The 19,787-nt window shown below is 38.6% G+C and overlaps 1 protein-coding gene across 1 annotated transcript in view; it reads right to left on the bottom strand.

The window, feature by feature from the left end:
- Nucleotides 1-19,787, bottom strand: part of cltca (clathrin, heavy chain a (Hc)) — a 36,974-nt gene that overhangs the window by 3,590 nt on the left and 13,597 nt on the right. Inside the window, exons 5-25 of the mRNA XM_079598995.1 lie at nucleotides 19,566-19,679; nucleotides 17,856-18,029; nucleotides 13,571-13,768; nucleotides 13,182-13,382; nucleotides 9,831-9,983; nucleotides 9,627-9,749; nucleotides 9,311-9,448; nucleotides 9,065-9,229; nucleotides 8,777-8,957; nucleotides 7,312-7,475; nucleotides 4,369-4,494; nucleotides 4,148-4,290; nucleotides 3,568-3,802; nucleotides 3,354-3,476; nucleotides 2,873-3,018; nucleotides 2,515-2,698; nucleotides 2,196-2,388; nucleotides 1,942-2,099; nucleotides 1,080-1,352; nucleotides 822-989; nucleotides 417-566 (exon numbers count right to left, since the gene is read on the bottom strand). Of these exons, the coding sequence (XP_079455121.1) occupies nucleotides 417-566; nucleotides 822-989; nucleotides 1,080-1,352; nucleotides 1,942-2,099; nucleotides 2,196-2,388; nucleotides 2,515-2,698; nucleotides 2,873-3,018; nucleotides 3,354-3,476; nucleotides 3,568-3,802; nucleotides 4,148-4,290; nucleotides 4,369-4,494; nucleotides 7,312-7,475; nucleotides 8,777-8,957; nucleotides 9,065-9,229; nucleotides 9,311-9,448; nucleotides 9,627-9,749; nucleotides 9,831-9,983; nucleotides 13,182-13,382; nucleotides 13,571-13,768; nucleotides 17,856-18,029; nucleotides 19,566-19,679 (3,510 nt within the window). The remainder of the gene's footprint in view (nucleotides 1-416; nucleotides 567-821; nucleotides 990-1,079; nucleotides 1,353-1,941; nucleotides 2,100-2,195; nucleotides 2,389-2,514; nucleotides 2,699-2,872; nucleotides 3,019-3,353; nucleotides 3,477-3,567; nucleotides 3,803-4,147; nucleotides 4,291-4,368; nucleotides 4,495-7,311; nucleotides 7,476-8,776; nucleotides 8,958-9,064; nucleotides 9,230-9,310; nucleotides 9,449-9,626; nucleotides 9,750-9,830; nucleotides 9,984-13,181; nucleotides 13,383-13,570; nucleotides 13,769-17,855; nucleotides 18,030-19,565; nucleotides 19,680-19,787) is intronic.

Genomic DNA, 19,787 nt, shown 5'->3' with positions numbered 1-19,787 from the left:
ATTAATTGTAATTCATAATTATATAGTGTACTATATGTAAAAAATGTTAACAAATTACTTTCAAATTGACAAATTATATATTTAAATTGAAATTTGACAAGTTTACAAACTGTACAAATTAAGTATACACTGTTTTGTTTTTTTACTTCCCAAATCTTTTACACCCTTTATTGATTCTGGTAATTTATTCAATGCAATAGCACTAGTGTATAAAAACATATTTCCCCCCACTACACTATTCAAAATTAATTCATGTTTATATTTATTCTTTTCTTTCAGCTTTCTTTCAGTTAACTACTAAATCTATATAGCTATTCAAATTGTTTTAGTTTTAACATTACTGGGAAAGTCAACCGAGTTTGAACTCAAAAGAAGTTAATTAAATTGATCTATTAATAAAAGCAGTTGAACTTTACCTTGGTGATGATGTCCTTAAACTGTCCCTCTTTCCAGGCATCAGTGGGATGGCTCATCATGGTGATGATGGCGTTGTCAAACTCTTCATACTTGTCATAGAGGAAAACAAGCTCCGCCCACAGGTGAGCCTGCTCTGCGGCCCTCAGGACCTGAAAGAGAAGATGTCAAGAAATGAATGAGACAGACTTTGTAACATCTGTGCATTGCAGATGATGACACCAAGATCACAAGAGAATATCAGATTACACGCTGAATTAAATTATAGCTGGAGGGGGATAATGGGAGAAGAAATCAATGAACTCCTGCTGTTTAACAGAACTGAGTGAGGGATACTTAAAACAAAAAAAGAGGAGTGTTACAAACCAACATCTGCAATAACAATCATCGTTAGTACTGCTGTGTACCTTGGGGATGTTGACTCTGGACCAGAAGAGTTCCAGGTGCTCCCTCATCTTCTGAGGTTTGAATTTAGAGTAGAGGATGGCCAGCTCCGTGAACATGCCCATGTGAGCGCGCTCCAACCCCAGCGCCGCCTCTAGCATGGTGATCAGCTCCTCGAAGTAGCCACGGTCCTACAGAGAGCATTTGAAAACGATATCATTCAATTTGATCAGCTCTGTTAGTTGCATAATTTTCTTCTTTTTTGTAGGATCAAAACTTGCCTGGTAATAGTTGATGAGCTCTTCTAGTTCATCGGCATGGACTACGATGTGAAGGCCACACATCTGAGCCAATCTGAACTCCTTCCCATCCACACAAGCAAAGCACACCTCCTTCCAAGTGCGAGTGCTGTTAGCCTTACGGGCACCGTCCACGGCGGCCTGATACTCGCCCAAGTGGACCAGTGTAGAAGCCAAGCGGCCGAAATTGGAGACATTGTTGTACAAGAGTTTGGCCGCCTCGTACATCTTCTCGTCGTAGCAGCGATCTCCAACCTGTGAGCGATATTAACGCAAATGAACTTCAAATGTGATGCTTTGTTTGTCTTAGCTAAAAATATATAGACGAGCTCTGTCAATCATCTCTCTTAATAACCAGTGTTGTTATTGTTAAATAATATTTTTTTTCGAAAAACTATTGAAAAAAAAATTAACATTTACATACTAAAATGACTAAATCTGAAATAAAATAAATGAAAGCTAAATTTTTTTTTTTTTACTTTCATTTTGTAACAAAACTGCATACTAAAATTAAAAATAAAAGCTAATTAAAAATAAAAGCTAATTCAAATGATTAATAAATACTATAATAGTATATAAATAATACGGTAACACTATTTTAGTGTCCTTGTAATCATGCAGAATTTACTGTTATTACTATGGTAAGTACATTAAGATGTGTAACAAGCACCAACCATAAACCTAACCCTAATTATATACCAAGTAAATGTTGTTAATTAATATGTGTAATTACACTGTAACAAGGGCACCTTAAAATAAAGTGTAACCAATAATACTAATATATGAAATAACACTATTACACATTAAATGAATTTGCAATTCATAAAAAGCAATTGTGCATTACCTGCTGGATGTGTGCATTATTGGGTCCATTAATAAACTCCTCCAGTTCAGCAAGACGGTTGGTTTTGGCCAGTGCGAAGATCAGCTCTGTCTCCACATACGACTCTCTGGCCTTCTTTCTGGCCATCTGCAAAAACTTCACCAGGTCCTCCCAGTTACCTTAGCCAGGAAAAATAGATGTGAGTATAGAATCAAAGGAAAAAGTTCATAAGTAAAATGATTTATTATGTAGGACTAGAACTGAAGAGGCCATACCACTCTGGTCAGCAGCCTGAACAACCTCCATGTAAGCCGAGGGGTCATCAGCCTTGATGTAGGAGTCAATGGACTCTTTGACGAGACCCTTTTGCAGCTGAGCCTTAGCCAGCTGACTCCATACCGCAGGTTCATTACAGCGCTCCGCAAACTCATACGCCCGGTCCAGATTACTGATGTGCTCAATCAGAACCTGAGGAGGACAGGAAACATCAGCTCTTTACTTATCTGCTATTCGATAAATCACATTAGCAAGCCTACTTGAAAGTGAAGGACGAGGACTGCTGAGGTATTTACTGATTATGGCTCAACCGTATACCTGCACTGCAGAGGTGTTGACATCAAACTTCTTAAAGATAGCAAAGGCCTCCTCAAACAGCTCGCTGCTGATGGCAATGTTAGCAATGTCTGGGGCGTCATAATTGTCCAGGCGGTTGATGTATTCCATGACGCGGGTGCGGTCCGCTTTGATGGCTGTTAGGATGAGCAGGTTCTGCAGGTTTCTAGGAAAGAGATGAGGATTATTTAAATGAGGTGAGAATTAAATATTAATTTGCATTAAAAAGTTGCTCAAGACTGTTTGGGCAAGGAATTTAAATGGCATTTTTGTGTATTTTCAGACTTTTGCAGACATGTTCCAGCTGTTTATGTGTTGGAATATTTTGGGGCTTATGCACCTGTGTTCACTGAAGACCGAGTTGTCCAGGACGATCTTTTCCAGCAGCTCAATGAGTTCATTGGGCAGGTCAGCAGTCATGAAGGCCTTCACTGTGACAGACACTTCCTCTGGGTCCTGAGTCTCTGACAGGGCTGTCTGCACCACCTAAAGACACAAATAACAACTTCAACACCCGCACATTCCAAAACCATACAAGAAGGTCAGAAGAGAATCAGATATTTATTGCTTATGATTTGAGTTAATGACAAGTGCAGGGTATAAAACATCTAAAACATTATGTACACTAAGTTTGTGGTCGGTAATATACGTTTTAAATGTTTAAATAGATCAAATTAATGTTATTAAAACTTTGCTATATTTAAAAATAGACTATTTCACCCAATATTAAAGTGAAATTAATAAAATATAACAATCATGCACTTCCACTTCCTGTGTGAGCCATGTTTATGTATTGTGAGAGATGAGTGCGACGTGTGTACCTGGTCAATAAGAGGCCTCCTAAAGGGGTTGGTCTCCAAAAGCACACTGGCCCAGAGCTCCGGGTCTCTGCGGCGCACCAAGTACCGGGACAAACTCTTGAACAGCGAGTTCTCATTGCAGACCTGTGGAAAAAAATATAAAGATACATAGTTTATATTTCATGTTGTTTGGTTGAACGGGCTCAAAACTTATTTATGGTTGAGCATTACTGACGCTTATGAGCTCCTGGTCGCACTGTCCTCTCTCATAGGCCACACAGGCCAAGTGAGGGTCTCTTTTCTCGCAGTATTTCCCCACCACACGGCTGTCGTAGTAGGGGTTCTCTCGCAGGAAGCGTTCTGGGTTGTTGTTGCTGTCAATATAGATCTTGGCCAGGGCATTGTGGGTAGCTGGCTCCTCACAGCCCTCGTGGATACGAGACTCCAGCCATGGCAACAGGAGCTTCAGTCTGCAAAATAAACTCATTTAAGCTATCATATAATTTTGTTTCTCCCCCAGACATCCACCCTCAATGTTTAAGGCAGTTTTCCCCCTCACAAAATGATTACAAACACCATATTGCAAATGTAAGCGCCATTGTTAAACAATCAGAACAGCTACTGCTGTTTGTTTTCGGTGTTTACTTGTGCAATCAAAATTTCATCTGGAAACTCTTATGTTGTACACAAACAAATGATTAAACATCAGCAAAAATAAACAGAAGCATCCTGGAATAGTTCTGAATCCAAGATAGCTTAGCATCATGCTTTCAATTGCTTTGTTTTGATAACTTTACGTTCGATATTGTTCATACCGGTTTCTCTTCTCAACCTCTGCCACCAGCTCATCGGTGGAAAATTGGCCCCGCACAACCAGGATCAGGTTCTTGATGACGTCCTCAGAGCAGTCAACATCGAGGAGCCCTCCAATCACCACAGGCAGACGGCTTGGGTTCACCTACATGAACAAATTATCATTTCATTTTTGTTCATTGCTTGACTACAGAGGCTACGTGAGTAACTAAAGGTTCCTCACCTTCTGCACGTAGATTTCGATGTACTTCTGCAGGCTGTTTCGGTACAGGTAGAGTACGAGGTCATGGACAAAGTCGAAACGATCGCACACAATGATGAGAGGCAGCTGGTCAGTGAGTTTAGCTTCCTGTCAGTCAAACACGATGGGGAAACGATAGGATAACATCAGATTTCAGACAGACAAAAGGCATATGTTCAGTAATACAGTCAAATCTGCAAATAACTCCAAGCGATTTTTAAAGTTTAAGAGTATACTGAATTAATGGAATGTTTTGCATAAATTTTTTGTTCTATTGATAAAAAGTCAAAGGGGCGGTCACACTGCACTTTTCGTTCTATTGACTTCCATTCAAACGCATGTGAATGTGTCAGACCGGAAATGCAAGCTCATGCGAAAAGTTTCGCATTTCGCTGCTTTCCAAAGTTCAAGTTGACCTCTTTAGTGAAACAAATATTGCTCTTTCAATTCACTTTTAAAGTCGAGTAGATTGTAATTTTTTTTACATTTTGAGGTTATTACTATTCGTTATATGTTGAATTCATGTTTATAAAAAAGACGTCATATGACCGATAGTGTCTAGTGTGACCGCGGCTTAAGACTCAATTTTACATAACTTCAAAATGTATATGGATGACAAAGCTTATGAAACAGATTTGACTGTATTTGTGATACAAAAAATTATTAGTTCTACAAAAACCAACCAAGTAAAATGTAATTTTAGTAAAGAAAATATTAAAACAATAAGTCTAGTTCTATAAAAAAAAAACAAGTAATTAATAACTTAAAAAGTACAAATTAAAGCAATAAAACAGTAACAAATTAAAAAATATATAAGCAATAAAAAAAAATAGCTTTAGTATACACAAAAACGCACTCTATAAAAACCTATCAAATGGATTCATAATTTAAAATGTTATATTTAATAAAAACATAGCTCTATAAAACCTACAAAATAATTTACAATTTAAAGATATAATAAAAAATAAAATGTTAAAGCAATAAAAACATTTAAAGGGTAAGACAAGATTAGAGGGTAATCGAGTAGTCCAAAAATATGTATTTTGAAGAATTAAGTGGTTAGTGGTAAAAAGGAAGGTCTATAACTGAACACAAGGCTTGAATCATCTCAGGTTTTGATGTGGCAGCTTTGCTCCCCCTGCTGGCTATAACATGTAACAATTCTTCTGCCACAGTGCAAGTTTACAACACATACAGGATTAATGAACTGGGATTGTACAATTCACTCCACAGAAACGCCACAGACCGACCTCCACAACCTTCAAAACATGAAGCTTGTCTACAAACATTTACAGAGGCAGAACGTTTGCAGTGAAGCCTTAAACGAGATTATTTTAAACTTAAGCAAGTCTCAAAATCATTCCACAAAAAGTGGCTGTCCGGATCCACCCTCTGAAGCTGGCATGGCAGAGTCCAACTGTGAGGTCAACTTTATATGGTCTAGATTCTGAAAAAGACCCAAGGCTTCCATTTCTGCAGAACACGGTCACCACAAATCAACCACAGCCAAACACACATCAACACACTACCACAAAACCACAAGCTCAATCTCGGCCCGGTCACTCGCTACGATCATCAGGGGAGGGCTCAAGTTCAGGCCGAGAGAGGGTTGTTCCCAGCAGTCAATGCTTTACGAAACCTCCCTGTATGTGCATCGCACACACCAATCCCAGTATTAATCCTTCAACTGACCATTGGGAGAAAAGAAGGGATGACAAAAGAAAAGAGAAGGGAATAAAGTAAAAGGAGTCTTAGGATGAATTTACCTTATACAAGTCCTGACCATCCAAAAAGTACAGGGTAAAGCACAGGAGATAACAACAGCCACCATGAGGATTAAATAGTGAGATCATCTCCCTAAAACTAGAAAACTACAGGAACATGGCTGTCTGATCTAAACGAGAATTCTTTTTTAATGAAAAGAGAATACCTGTATTGGATCCCCCATTAAAACAATGTACTAAATCCAAAATAAATTAAGCTTTTTCAACAGCATTGGCATAAGTATTTATTTTTGTTGAAGCACTTTACTGAATTATTACTAATCTTGTCTGTACAATAAAATAAAAATAAAGTAAAATGAACAATAATTAAATTAGTATAAAAATATTATAACCGAGATGTATCATTATGGTATCTGTTTACAATAAGGTTTCATTTGTTAACAAGTTAATGCATTAGTTGAATGCATTAGATTACTTGCTAATTATAAGCAATATATATTTTTTACAGCATTTATTAGTTGTTCATGTTAGTTCACGGTTAATTATCTAATGTTAATGATACAATTTTAATTTTAAAAATGTACTAGTAAATGTAGAAATTAAGATCAATAAATGCTTTAGAAGTATTTTTCATTGTTAGTTCATGTTAACTAATGTAGTTCTCATTTTAACAAATTAAAAGTGTTAGAAACTATTTTATGTGCCAATCAACATTCCACAAATGCTACTGAAAGAGCTTAATTTTTAATCATTAAGGTTTAAATCCTGTGGCTTGATTTTAAAATTATATATATATATATAATATTTACTTTAATACTATTTGCATTATAGCCTCTTACTATAACCACAATTTGCTTAATTCTGTGGTAATTGACTTTATGCCACAAATGCAGTTAATAGAAGTAATAGAACTAGCATTAAACCCACAACATTACCATAAATGCCAGATCAAACATTTTAATAAAAAAAGTAAAAAAAATAAAATAAAAAAAAGTTTGGTCCACTTGCATCTGAAATTGCAAATGGCTCGCACGTAAATGATAAAAGACAGATCAGTAGAAGAGAACAAAACAGGAAATGTAATGAGGGGCAAAGATGGAAAGAGTTTTAACAGATGAGAAACTAGAGAATATAATGTGCTTTTTGCGGTCGGCAATGGATCATTTCTAGCCGGGTTTTACTGACAGAGTCTTGGCAGTACCTTGAGAAAGTTCTTGACACGTTCAGGGTCGTAGCAGTTGCTTTCCCGACAGATCCGCTCCACCTCTTTGATTTGGCCCGTCTTGCATGCGGCCTGGATGTATTTGAAATGCACCTCTGGGTCCTGGCTGAAGTTCACAATTGACCCAAGGAAGTAGAACAGACCTGCATCCAGCACAGAACAATAACTGACGCTTGACTTTAACTGGACAGACTTCTGGTTGTGGTTTGATCTACACATTTTGTATATGCAGATTTTGTGTGGGTTTTTTATGGTGCTTTTTTGTCCTTTTAAAATATTTTATGTTCCACAGAGGAAAGTCAAATGGGTTTGGAACGACATGAGGGCGAGTAAATGATGACAGGGTGCACAAACCCTTTAAATTACTGATCAGACCGCTATATTTGCATGAGCATTGCATTTCCATTAAAATCTAGCTTCTTGTCAAAAGCACTCTTACTCTTGCTGTCATGTGAAAAGCCTGAGGGATTGTGGGTGGCCGCAGGCCCTGTGCTGGTGCCTGTTGATTGCCAAACCTTTTGTCCTACTTAGCCCAGAACGGAAGGCTACATGCTGCTCCACACACAGAACACAGCCATTATACGGCCAAGATACCAGTCAAATTGTGTCTGCACTATGAAAGCCAACCAGCAGAGTGACCACGAGTGTTTAGATACAAGTTCAAAGACATTTAAGAGTGATTTTCTGGCAGTCTCTGCCAACAGAAGTGTTAGGCCAGCCAGATGTATCAAATGAAACTACATGTGCAATGTAAACTCTAGGTGGGATACATATTTGCAGGAAAAATGTTGGGTTTATCCAACACTTCTTATTGCTTTTGAATGAACTTTATGAACCTTACAGTTGTTTCTGATTATTGGATAAGGATTATTATTTTTTATATTCACTAAACAATTTGTGCAATCAAATTTTTTAACGAACCGACTCAAAGGTCTTGTTCATGCTTTCAAAATTTGCCTCAAAATGCATTTTAAACATTTGGTTTTAGCTCGACATGCTCCCTATCACAACACCTGTCATGGTAACAGTAGTGCAATGGGCAAATAATGTGCATTGCTATAGTAGCAGTGCTTTAAAGTCACGAAGGAGAGTTTGCAATAGTCTATTCTATTGAAGGTATTCTGTTACTTTTATGATGGATGGATGCGCTTTTTGGCCTCAGATAGAACTCAGATTGTGTTCAGCTGAAAGAAGAAAGTCAAATACACAGAGGATGGCTTGAGGGCGAGTAAATTATGAGATAATTTATGGGTGAACTATTCCTTTAAATACAACAGATAAAAATATAAAAAAAAGAATAATTTCATGAACTCCAATTAAGTCTTATATTGATCTTGTATGACATTTCCAGATTTTCCATGACAGTTGAAGCGCAGTGTCAAAGTGGTTGAACTTTCCTTTTACACCAGATAATAAATCAGAAGGAATGAAAGGATGTTCTTACCCTCAAAACTCTTGAAAGACTCGAAAAGCTCCGTGAGGGACTGGGTAGACAGCTGCTCGTGATACTTGGAAGCCACCTGGACACAGATCTGAAGGTTCTGCCTGATGTTAGCAGATAGCATGGCTCTCAGACACTCCACAGAGTCCTCCACTGACAGAGAGCCAAAGTAGTTCACCAGCCACTGCAGACATTAACAGAGCAAAATGAAGAGAGACAGAATAAAAAAAACGGTCATACTTGAATTCGGCATGAATAAAAAGATAAGAGAAGTCAACACTTGTTGGGTACCTCCGGGTTGAGCAGGTGCGTGTGTACGACAGCTCGTTTGATGTCGTACAGGTCAGTATAGTGCTCCAAAGCTCTCTGCAGAAGCCCCGCCTTCTCACACAGCTGGGCGATATGGGCACGATCGTAGTTCGTGAACATCTGGTTTCCTAGGATGGCATCCGCAACCTGCAAGAGACCATTTTGCTTGAAAAGAGTCTGACAATAAGTGTCGAGATGCTTTTCAGTATGTTGTTCTGCATCGTGTACCTGTGGTGCATGCATCAGGTTCATCTCCAGTAGACGGGTCTGCAGTGGTCCTTCTGATGGGCGGTTGTTTTTCAGAGCATCCAAAAGGAAGGACGTGCACTGCTGGACCAGGTTGTACTCCATAAACACATCAACGATCTGGGAGAAAAACGCAGTGTCAGTGAACGTCCTTTCTGAGTTCATTAAATTGAATCATAACAAACAGGGGGGGGGGTCACATAGTTTTGCTTTAAATCATTTCAAATTCTCCTCCTTTCGTTCCTTTCTACTCAACCTCCCATTTCACTTTCATCTCCTCTCCTCCTTCGTTCCTGACCTGTGTGATGTCAGCCAGAGGTTCCTCATCCTGAACAAGCATCTGAGCAAACTGCAGACCCTGATCCGGGCTGATCCGCATCACATTCCTCAGCAGGAAGATCCAGTCTGGAGTGTAGCCCACCTATAACCACCAAATGAGTATGTTTTCAAACTGGTTTAATTTGAGCCCAAATTTAGCTTACAATCTGATCAGTCATCATACCTTTTTGGCGTACAGGACGATCTTGGGGAACTGGCCGGTTTCTGCGAAACACTGAATGACTTTGTTGGGTACGTTGGCCCTCAGATAGACGCTGAGAGCAAGAGTGGGGTCCACAGACTTCACCAGGTCACCCAACTCCTCTGAGCATTCAAGCTGAAGAGAACACAATTTCACAATAAAGGTTAAAAGCACAATTTTAGAGTGCAGTGTTCGATTCACATGCATTTGATTCTTAAGAACCGATTTTTTTTAAATAACACAAAACTCAACATTTAGCATGTTCAACTCACTTAGTCATTCATTCAAAAGTTGTTTCTAAAACAACTGACTTCCTTACTGAACCGTGAATCCTTTTTCAGTTATGTCTGAATAAAATGAACCTATGATGTATATTTTAGGTTTTTAACACTTACATCAATCTATTTAATGATTGCTAGTTTAATGACAATGTGAATGTGAGAAATATGCATAAATAAATAAAGGTGCTTGATTTAATAAATTAAATATTGATTGTTTAGCATACTCGAACACTACTGTTTAAGAATTTGGGGTTGGTAAGATTTTAACGTTCAAAGATACAGTAAAACATTATATGTACTGTATATTACTGTTTTAATATATTTTAAAATGTAATTAATTCCTGTGATGCAAAGCTGAATTTTCAGCATCATTACTCCAGTCTTCAGTGTCTAATATACTGATTTGCTGCTCCAGCAACAGTTTTTTTTAATAATTATCAGTGTTGAAAATAGTTGTGTTTAATATTTTTGTGAAAACTGTGCGGTATCAGTTTTTGTATCACTTGATGAATTGGCAGGTCAAAAGTACGGTACAGCATTTTAAATAGAGGTCGACCGATTAATCGGTCGGACGATTAATCGGCCGCTTTTTTGCATTTTTTAACATAATCGGCATCGGCCAATATCCACCTATATCAAGCCGATTATTAGGCAGGCGCACACGTGTACGACGCACGCTGCCCCTAGAGTCATTATTATCCAGCAGAGTGAGCAGACCGCAGACCTTCAGCTTCCAGTGCCTAAAGAAAACGGTAAGGATTCCATTCTTATAACTCCTTTATATTTAATTAAAAACTTTTCATGTTACTGCCAACTTTGAGAAAAAACATGAATAGGCGACACGACGTTCGGCTACTTTGGATATTGATAGCGTAGTTGAGGTTGCATTATCACAGCAGAAGGGTTGCTATCATGTCACAATAAGTAAGCAAGAAATTTGCAATTGCAGACAGTACATTTGACTTATTTTTTCTGTTTGTGTGTCTTATATTTGAGAGGGTTGTCACTCAATGCAGAGAAATAAGTAATAAAAAAGAGACCAACGCGCACTATAAGCTAGTGAAGGACTGGCTTTGCTTTGCTAGCGTCGTCGCGGCACTGGTGCCTTAACGACCGTTATCTACCGGACCGAATATCAACACGGATTTCTTTGCTTCATTTCGGTGCTACTGTTATGCATTTGTTTCTCTTGGATGCTCTGAAAACGGACGTTAGAACAGAAACACCGCGTCGCTACATGTGACGCTAGTCAGCAGCTAACTTTAGCATACCGTTAGCTGGATTAAACACGGTTAAAATGCTGGCCAAACAGTGTAATGTTGTGTGACTGTATTTCACTGTAGAGGCGCGGAAGCGAACGAGAAGTCAAAGAGTGTTTACTTATATTTGTGTGTGTGTGTGAGAGAGAGAGAGAGAGAGAGAGAGAGAGAGAGAGAGAGAGAGAGAGAGAGAGAGAGAGAGAGAGAGAGAGAGAGAGAGAGAGAGAGAGAGAGAGGCGTGGGAGCGATCGAGAAGTCGCAGAGTGTTTACTTGTGTGTGTGTGTGTGTGTGAGGCGCGGACGCGATCGAACAGTGGAAACATACAATTTACTAGTACGTTATTGCTACTACTATATTATTAAATAATTCCGTTTCCCCCCCTTTTTTGCGATAATTGGGTTATGTCCATTTAGCTTTGTCCATAAAACAAAACAAATAAACCATAAATACATGTTTCAGGACAGTTTTTGGGAAGAGGATAGAAATGTTTTTAGTCTTGTATTACTTTACAATGCACTGAATTATTAGCTGAATTATGAAAAATTTTTTAGATTTATATCTATACCTATCTATAAAATGACTTGATGATGTCAAGATACTATACAAAAAATATTAACATAACCTTTTATTTTTCCCCTTTTTTAGTCATTACAGTCTGATGGCTGAAAAGAAAACCACCCCCATGGCAGCGCTTCACCCAGCCAAGTTTATTTGACAGCTTATTTTCTTCTTACCTGTTTCGTTTATTTAATATATTTGTTATACATTATTTATACAATGTTTTTACATTATACATTTTTAATTTTAGTGTACAAGTTCAGATTGGTGTGTTCAATAAATGTTTTTGTTGAGAAATTTTGTCTATCTTAGTAATTATTTGTGTACTTAAATTATATCTTTCAAATAGAGGTTAAAAACAAGCACATATCGGCCAAATATCGGCCAAAATAAATCGGCAGCATTTATCGGCCATCGGCCGACCCGGATTTTAAAAAATCGGCATCGGCATCGGCCTGAAAAAACTCATATCGGTCGACCTCTAATTTTAAATATAAATAATTTGTAACATTCTAAAGTATTTTAATGTCACTTTGGGTCAATTTAATGTGTCCTTGCTGAATAAAATGTATTAACTTCCTTTTTAAAAACAAAATCTAACTGACCGCACATTTTTAAACCGTGGTGTATAAGGTTTCATTGTAAGGTTGCATTGAATGCAAGGAAATCTTTATTTGGTATAGTGTTCTTTGTGTGTATTTATTCTATTCAAATGTATTTCAGGAATGAGCAAAGGATCATGGTCCTCAACTCTCCAAATACATCATGGTCGTGGAACAACAAATCACGTCAGTACAATCAATAAACCGAGAGATGTTACTTGTTGAGACTATGAGAAAGAACATTTTTAGTTATTTTGAGTGTGGATTGTAAAAAACAAGCTGGAAAGAATCCCAAGACTTTCCTCTTCTGTGCTTCAGAAGGAAAGAACCCAAACACCCCTCGCCCCACATAACAAACACATGACATCACATCTAAAGCAAACATCTTAGATAACAGACACACACATTCACACACAAACAGTCACTCACAATCAACACAGTCTGTTTTTCACACAGACCTCTTCTTTGTCACAAAAATATGGAGGCATTCTTTCTGTTTGTGAAAAAAAAAAACATGTGAAGAGCACACTCTGTTCCCTGTGCCTCTAACATAAACACATGCGTACAGAGGAAGAGGCTCTTGTGGGTGTGTGTGGAGATAACCCATCTCCCCTGCGACCTCCTCCACATACCTTGTCCTCCTTCAGCCATTTCTCCAGCAGTTGTTTGCGGCCCTGCTGAAGGACGGGTCTGCACAGCTCCAGAGACTCAAACTTGTTGAGTTGGCCCTGGTCCAGCAGGATTCCAAAATACTGCAGCAGCGGGGACGTCTGGCCAGGCTGGGCCGGGACGCTCTGGAACCGGCGGATGGTGTCAGGGGTGCGCAGGATACCCTGAGATAAAGAAGATGTGAAGGGGGTCAAGCAAGCAAATATAACAAACATGCATATACTAGAGCCCAACCATTACAATTGTTGAATCAAGTGAATATGATTTAATATAATATTTATATAATTATTAAAAATAATAATAATAACAAAATATGCATTTATATATTACAAAAATATTAAAAACTCCTCACCTTTGGAGCATTAGCGGCCACTTTAGCTGCCTCCGAGTAGCTCCCTGCGGCAAAAAGGTTGTTAAACTTGCGGCCGAAAAGCTCTTCTGCTCCCGCCAGATTATTCCGGACCGCCATCCGTAAAGCCAGGTCTGGATTCTGCAGCACATTGGTGATGTACTGGATGATGTTCTCCTCCTCAACACACACTGACAAAACCTAAGAAAACACACGCATACACACAATTAAGTAACAGATTATGTGATTTATATTCGCTATTAGTTATTTTCATTCGTACTGATGCACAGTAAGGGGAGACATTTTATCTTTCAGACCACATTTCTGATGTGGTTGTGATTCTCTAGATGTTTCCTGGTCTGATTCTCTAGATGTTTACATATAGAGAATCAGACCAGGAAAAGACCAGAGAATGAACAACTCTAACACACGCAATACTGAGAAATTCTCATTTCTCAATAAGTTTGTTGTTATTAGTTTTATTATTACTATTATTATATTGCAATTCATCTGTTTGTTAATAAAAGATAATTTAATAATACAATTATTATTTGTATTTGATGTTATTTATGCCAAAATACTTTTTAACGATACATTGATTTTCTCGACAGAGCTTGTTATTCAGCACCAGGAAGGAAGAACAAACAGGAAGTTCAGGGACATTCCCAGTGCCCAAACCTCATTTAACTCCAAGCATTTAATTAACATCTCTTATATTTTGAGACTTTGAATTACACGAGGTTTCTATAATTAGCTGATTTTTGACAGTTACCACACTCACAGCAATACTGCGAACTTGAAAAGTTCATGGTTACGTTTACCTGCATACAAGCAGCAGGAAAAGCCATCACACACAGAGCACAACTGATCCGTTGTATACTATCCCCTTTCAATGACCCTTAATGAGAAAACATAACACCTCGTATCAGCTGACCTCATCACACTGAAGCTAAGGTGCATACTAATGCTCGTCTCGAGTATGTAACATGATCAGATGCAGGAGTGCAGTGACATGTGGAGGGAGTCCTCTTTCACCCAAGTCACTGCTTTGATCAAGCATCTTATCTTTATCATGCTTTCCTGCAGCTCAAACAGTGGAGCGTTGGCGCTTGCAACGCCAAAGTCATGGGTTCGATTCCCAGGGAAAGCAAGAACTGATAAGAATGTAAATGTGTACCTTGAAATGCAATGTAAGTCGCTTTGGATAAAAGCGTCAGCCAAATGCATAAATGTATTTCCAATAAAACGTACTACTAATAAAACATTGAAAAATTACCGACCAGCCAGAAGGTCGTTTGAGAGACGCTTATAAAGTTTGGCATTATTTCTGTAGATATTTGGCCAAGAGACAAGTAAAAGTTGCCAAAAGGCCATCAAAGCACAATGTTCAGCAATTTTTCTCAGGAAGTACAGTACATATTAAAGCCTGGAAGGACAATTTCTTCAGCTACTGTACTAGGTTGAAACAGTGACACACAATCAAGTAAAACAGATTTATGATGTTCAATGCATATTACTTGACTTGTATGAACACTGATTAGACTAGACAAATGAGAGCAAGTTATTTTAAATGAATCAAGATACAAAAAATTGTTCCCCAGTCCAGGACTATTTTAATTTCTTGCAACCAAAAAGGTGCAGTGTAAGGGTGCACTGTATCTCTGCTGCATGTCGCAAGTGTTTGTATTCTACTGTGTTCTAGATCGGCATCAGCAGGTCAAAGTCACAGCCGTTATTCTGCATGGATGCACATCACTCTCCGTTAAACCCGCACAGCCTACCCCCAACAATATGGGTCAGCTCGCCCAGAGATGGAGGGAGGCAGAGACACTAAAGAGAGAAGTAAAAATAGAGCAGCTCATTGTGTCTATCAGCTTTCCTCCACAAAGAGGCAGTGAGAGAGAAAGAAAAGGAGAGGGCAAGTGAATGAGAGTTTACATTCGCATGTGTGTGTGATAGACAGGGGCTGCAGTGGCCAACAGGGAAGAACGCTGCATTGACGTCAATAAAAGCCCAAGGCCTGAGGAGATGATGATAGTAATGAGTCATTCCTGATGAGGACCACAAATTTAAACATCTGCACAGAGCACATCCCAGTATCTCTGTTCTCAAATGGACAAGATATCGATTCCAGCTTCCTTAATAAATGCATACAATGCCAAAGCCGTTTTGCATGATTTCATATAAATTTGCATTGTATAACCATTCATTTTCAAATGTGAAATATATATATATTTAAGCAGTTTGACAAATCTCAAAATAAAAACAATTGCAACAATTTAGATTGAAGTGTACACAAAAACGATTTTGTATATTACTATTATTGACAACAACCACAATAATAATAGTAATCACAACAAATTGTAGTTAATTATAGTTAATTTATCTGACAAATTGCAGATGTTTCTCTATTTTAAGGTGCTTTGAATAAATGCATAAAAAAAATGTATTTGTTAAAAAGCAGAAACATTGTAATTTTATTATTTTAAGTTATAATAGCAATTTAAATAAATAAAAAATATATACACTAACAATCATAATATAGTTGTTTTAATACCATTACTACGATGATGCTAATTATTGTTTATTATTATTATTATTAATAAAAATTGGCTTTTTATGATGCCAAAATGCAGAGACCCATTTATTCATTATTATGATTATTCATGCTATTAATAGACAAATATTTTTTAATTGTATGATGCCATAACGCAGGGGGGATAAAAACGTAGAAATTGTTTTTTAGAACTACACATTTTTTTTATCATAACAAAATTCTATTTTCCAGCCCATAGGAGCTGTCTAGGGGCTGAAGTACTAACAGACTAGACATTTGACTTATTGAGCGTCGTGTTACAATAGTCCAATTCAGCATTACAGAGTAGTAGGCAAGATCGAGGGAAAAAGGGAGGGCAAAGTGTGATGTCACGGAAGCTGATGATGCATTCTCCCTACGCACGCTGTGATTGGCGCTCAGGTTCCGCCTCTTTGAACGTGAAAGGATTTAGGACGCCAGTCAATGCCTCCCACGGCAAGATCACATGATAACTGCCACTTTTTTTTCCCCTCTCTCTCTCTCAGCCAGTCTCCCTCTTGCATTCTCTGCAGCTATTTTCAGTGAAGGCTCTCTCTCAAGGTCACTCTGCTCACGAGTGCAGACGCAGCTGGTTGGAACCTGACTTTTCATCACCCACCAGTGCTGAGTGGTGCAGAGCACAGGAAGATGGAGAATGCCAGTATGAGAAGGGGAAACAGGGGCAGGAAGAGAGATCTGCATACCTTTTCCTTTACCTAAACTTCAATAAATCATACTCAGACAATTATTCCAGTGTGAAATTTACTCAATAACGAATCCATCCATAATGTACTAGATCTTACTACCACATGTTAAATAATAGATAAACTAATTGTAACCCTATTACGTAACGCTCCACAAAATAACAACTGTAAGCCAAACCACACATAACCCTTCAGTCTATTAGTTGAACGATGCATTAACGCTATGCCGTTCACCTTTGTTATGTTGTGCATGGCATTGTTGGTCGACCCAGGCGGAGGTTCTGTATAATTGAGATAGGTAACAGTGCTCTTCAGGTTCAGTGTGACACGGATCGGATTGGCTTTCTGTCACCTGCTGCATAATTTAAGACTTTCTCCAGCATGGCTGGAAAATTATTTACCCGCTCGCGGGATCCATTAACAAGCTCATAAAGGAGCATTGTGAACAAGGAGAGCCTTTGGTTGACTCACCAGAGACACAGTGAGCACCCAAGTATTTATATTATAAATCTAACGTTCTGGGATTCAGCATGCTGAACCGGGGAGATATGTATCCATTTGACCTCATTTATGACATCATGATGCTTTTAAGAACTATGGTGTCTTCGATATACAAGTTAAGTGAAAATTTCAGGATGGAAAAGGATGAGAAATAAAAAAGATCGAGGGAAACGTGTAGAGGGAGGATGGGTGGTTTCCGTGTCTCAGTAAGACTGGGTATTAAATGTTCTGCCTCTGGGGTAATCAGCTGAGTTGTGTCCTCCTTAGATTCCGTCTGACAGAGCGGAGATCCGACCAAACGCACACAGAGCTCCACAGTGCAGGATCAAAGTGACAGCTGCTAGAAATTTGAAATACTGACACTAATTACAGCTGAAGCGTGTAATTTTTTCAATGTTATTATCCTTTCTCCTAACCCAGCTTAATATGCAGAGACAACTTTAAGTAAGCCATTTGAAGGTCGATTTCCCTGAAAATTGTAAACATTGTGGCCCTTTTCAGCACGTACCTGTCCTTTCCTGTTGACACCGATGATTCCAGCTGTGGCTTCGTGGGGTGCAGTCACAAAAATGGTCTCTCCGCTGATTCGGTTCATATAGATGCAGGTGCCCGTTTCCAGGTCGTACAGATGAATGTAACCATATTTAGTGATGAGAAATACGACGTCCTGTTTGGAACTGATCTGTGTGATGAGAAATATGTTGCATTGCAATGAATTTACATTGGCATTCCAAACTTTAGGGTTGAATTTTTTTGAGAAAACAAATGTCTATTATGATCACCATATGTCTGCATGTATTTGATCAAAAACACTCTTAAAAGTACTATTTTGAAATATTACTACAATTGAAAATGACTTTTCTATTTGATTATATTTGGACATTTTTAGCATCATTACCGGTACTCCAGTCTGCAGTGTTACATTATCATTTAGAAATAATTTTAATATGCTGATTTGGTGCTTAAGAAACATTTACTACCGTAAAACTTCAAATAATAGCCGAGTCCCAAACAGACGCCTGTCTCTTTTACACGCCTGGTGTGGCTACAGGTTTGGATAAATAAAGGCCGGTCTCAAATAGATGCCTGGTCTGTTTTTTAGTTTCGGGTTGTATTTAATCGTCTGTTGAAGCCAGTTCTATGGTGCAGATTGCGCACGCAAGAGAGCCCTGCGCATCTGGGCGGGAGCTGTTAGCGCAAGCAAGGCAGGCAGAGAGAGTTAGCACAGTCTATGACAACTCAAGGTGTCGCACACCGGACGTGCACTTTGACAGTTTATGGCCAGCAGCAATATTGTTATGTTTAAGAACATAAATGAATTAAGATCATGTCTGTACAATGTTATGATTATACTGTACAATTAAATACAATCGTTGCTCAGTCTGTAGTCTGAATTCTCTATATTTTAGAGCGTCCTTTAACTGAATGAATTGAGAATATCACCTGAAAATCCAATAACATCAGCAATTTTCATTCAACCAGCTGATTTTTGTAAATGAATGTAAAACTAAATGTATATTGCAGCACAGGGTGAAGTCTCAACACTAAATTAAAGGCCTGTCTCATATTCAAATTCTTTTGGGGTAAGTTAAAAAGAACAGCATTTATTGTAAAACAATGTAAGTGTCACTTTCATGCAATTTACATCATGCTGAAAAGTGATTACAATTTTTTTTGCAGTGACTTAATTTAAGTGTCTGTGTACCATATTTGTCCATAAAACAAAAGTTTGCAAATGTTATTGCTTAGATACATATTGGGATATTTAACCACGAACTGTGCGACAACCAGTTAGGAGGAAAGGAAGGAAGGGAGGGAAGGAAGGAAGGGAAGGGAGGGAAGGAAGGGAGGGAAGGAAGAGAGGGAGGAAATGAGAGAAGGGAGGGAGGGAGGAAATGAGAGAAGGGAGGGAGGGAAGGAAGGAAGGAAGGAAGGAAGGAAGGAAGGAAGGAAGGAAGGAAGGAAGGAAGAAAGGAAGGAAGGGAGGAAGGAAGGAAGGGAGGAAGGAAGGAAGGGAGGAAGGGAGGAAGGGAGGAAGGGAGGAAGGAAGGAAGGAAGGAAGGAAGGAAGGAAGGAAGGAAGGAAGGAAGGAAGGAAGGAAGGAAGGAAGGAAGGAAGGAAGGAAGGAAGGAAGGAAGGAAGGAAGGAAGGAAGGAAGGAAGGAAGGAAGGGAGGGAAATAGTCTCATTTAACTGGAAAAGACCAAGAGACCTCATACCTGCATGGCCACGGGGAAGTCATTTTGTGCTTCTGGAGGGAAGAATACATCCACAGCTTTCTTTGGGAATGGCTGGTTGCCAGTCGGTGGTGTCCCCACTTCAATAATATGAAGCTGCATAGAGAATCCTTGAGTTAATTTCATGTTGTGACGTAATACACACATCTCAAAGTGCTTCAAAAATTATGTAACTGGCATAAGAGACAAATTAAGTGATCATCA

The sequence above is a fragment of the Phoxinus phoxinus genome (assembly GCF_949152265.1).
Source record: "Phoxinus phoxinus genome assembly, chromosome: 23".
NCBI classification, from domain to species: Eukaryota; Metazoa; Chordata; class Actinopteri; order Cypriniformes; family Leuciscidae; genus Phoxinus; species Phoxinus phoxinus.
This window is presented reverse-complemented; position numbering and strand designations above follow the sequence as displayed.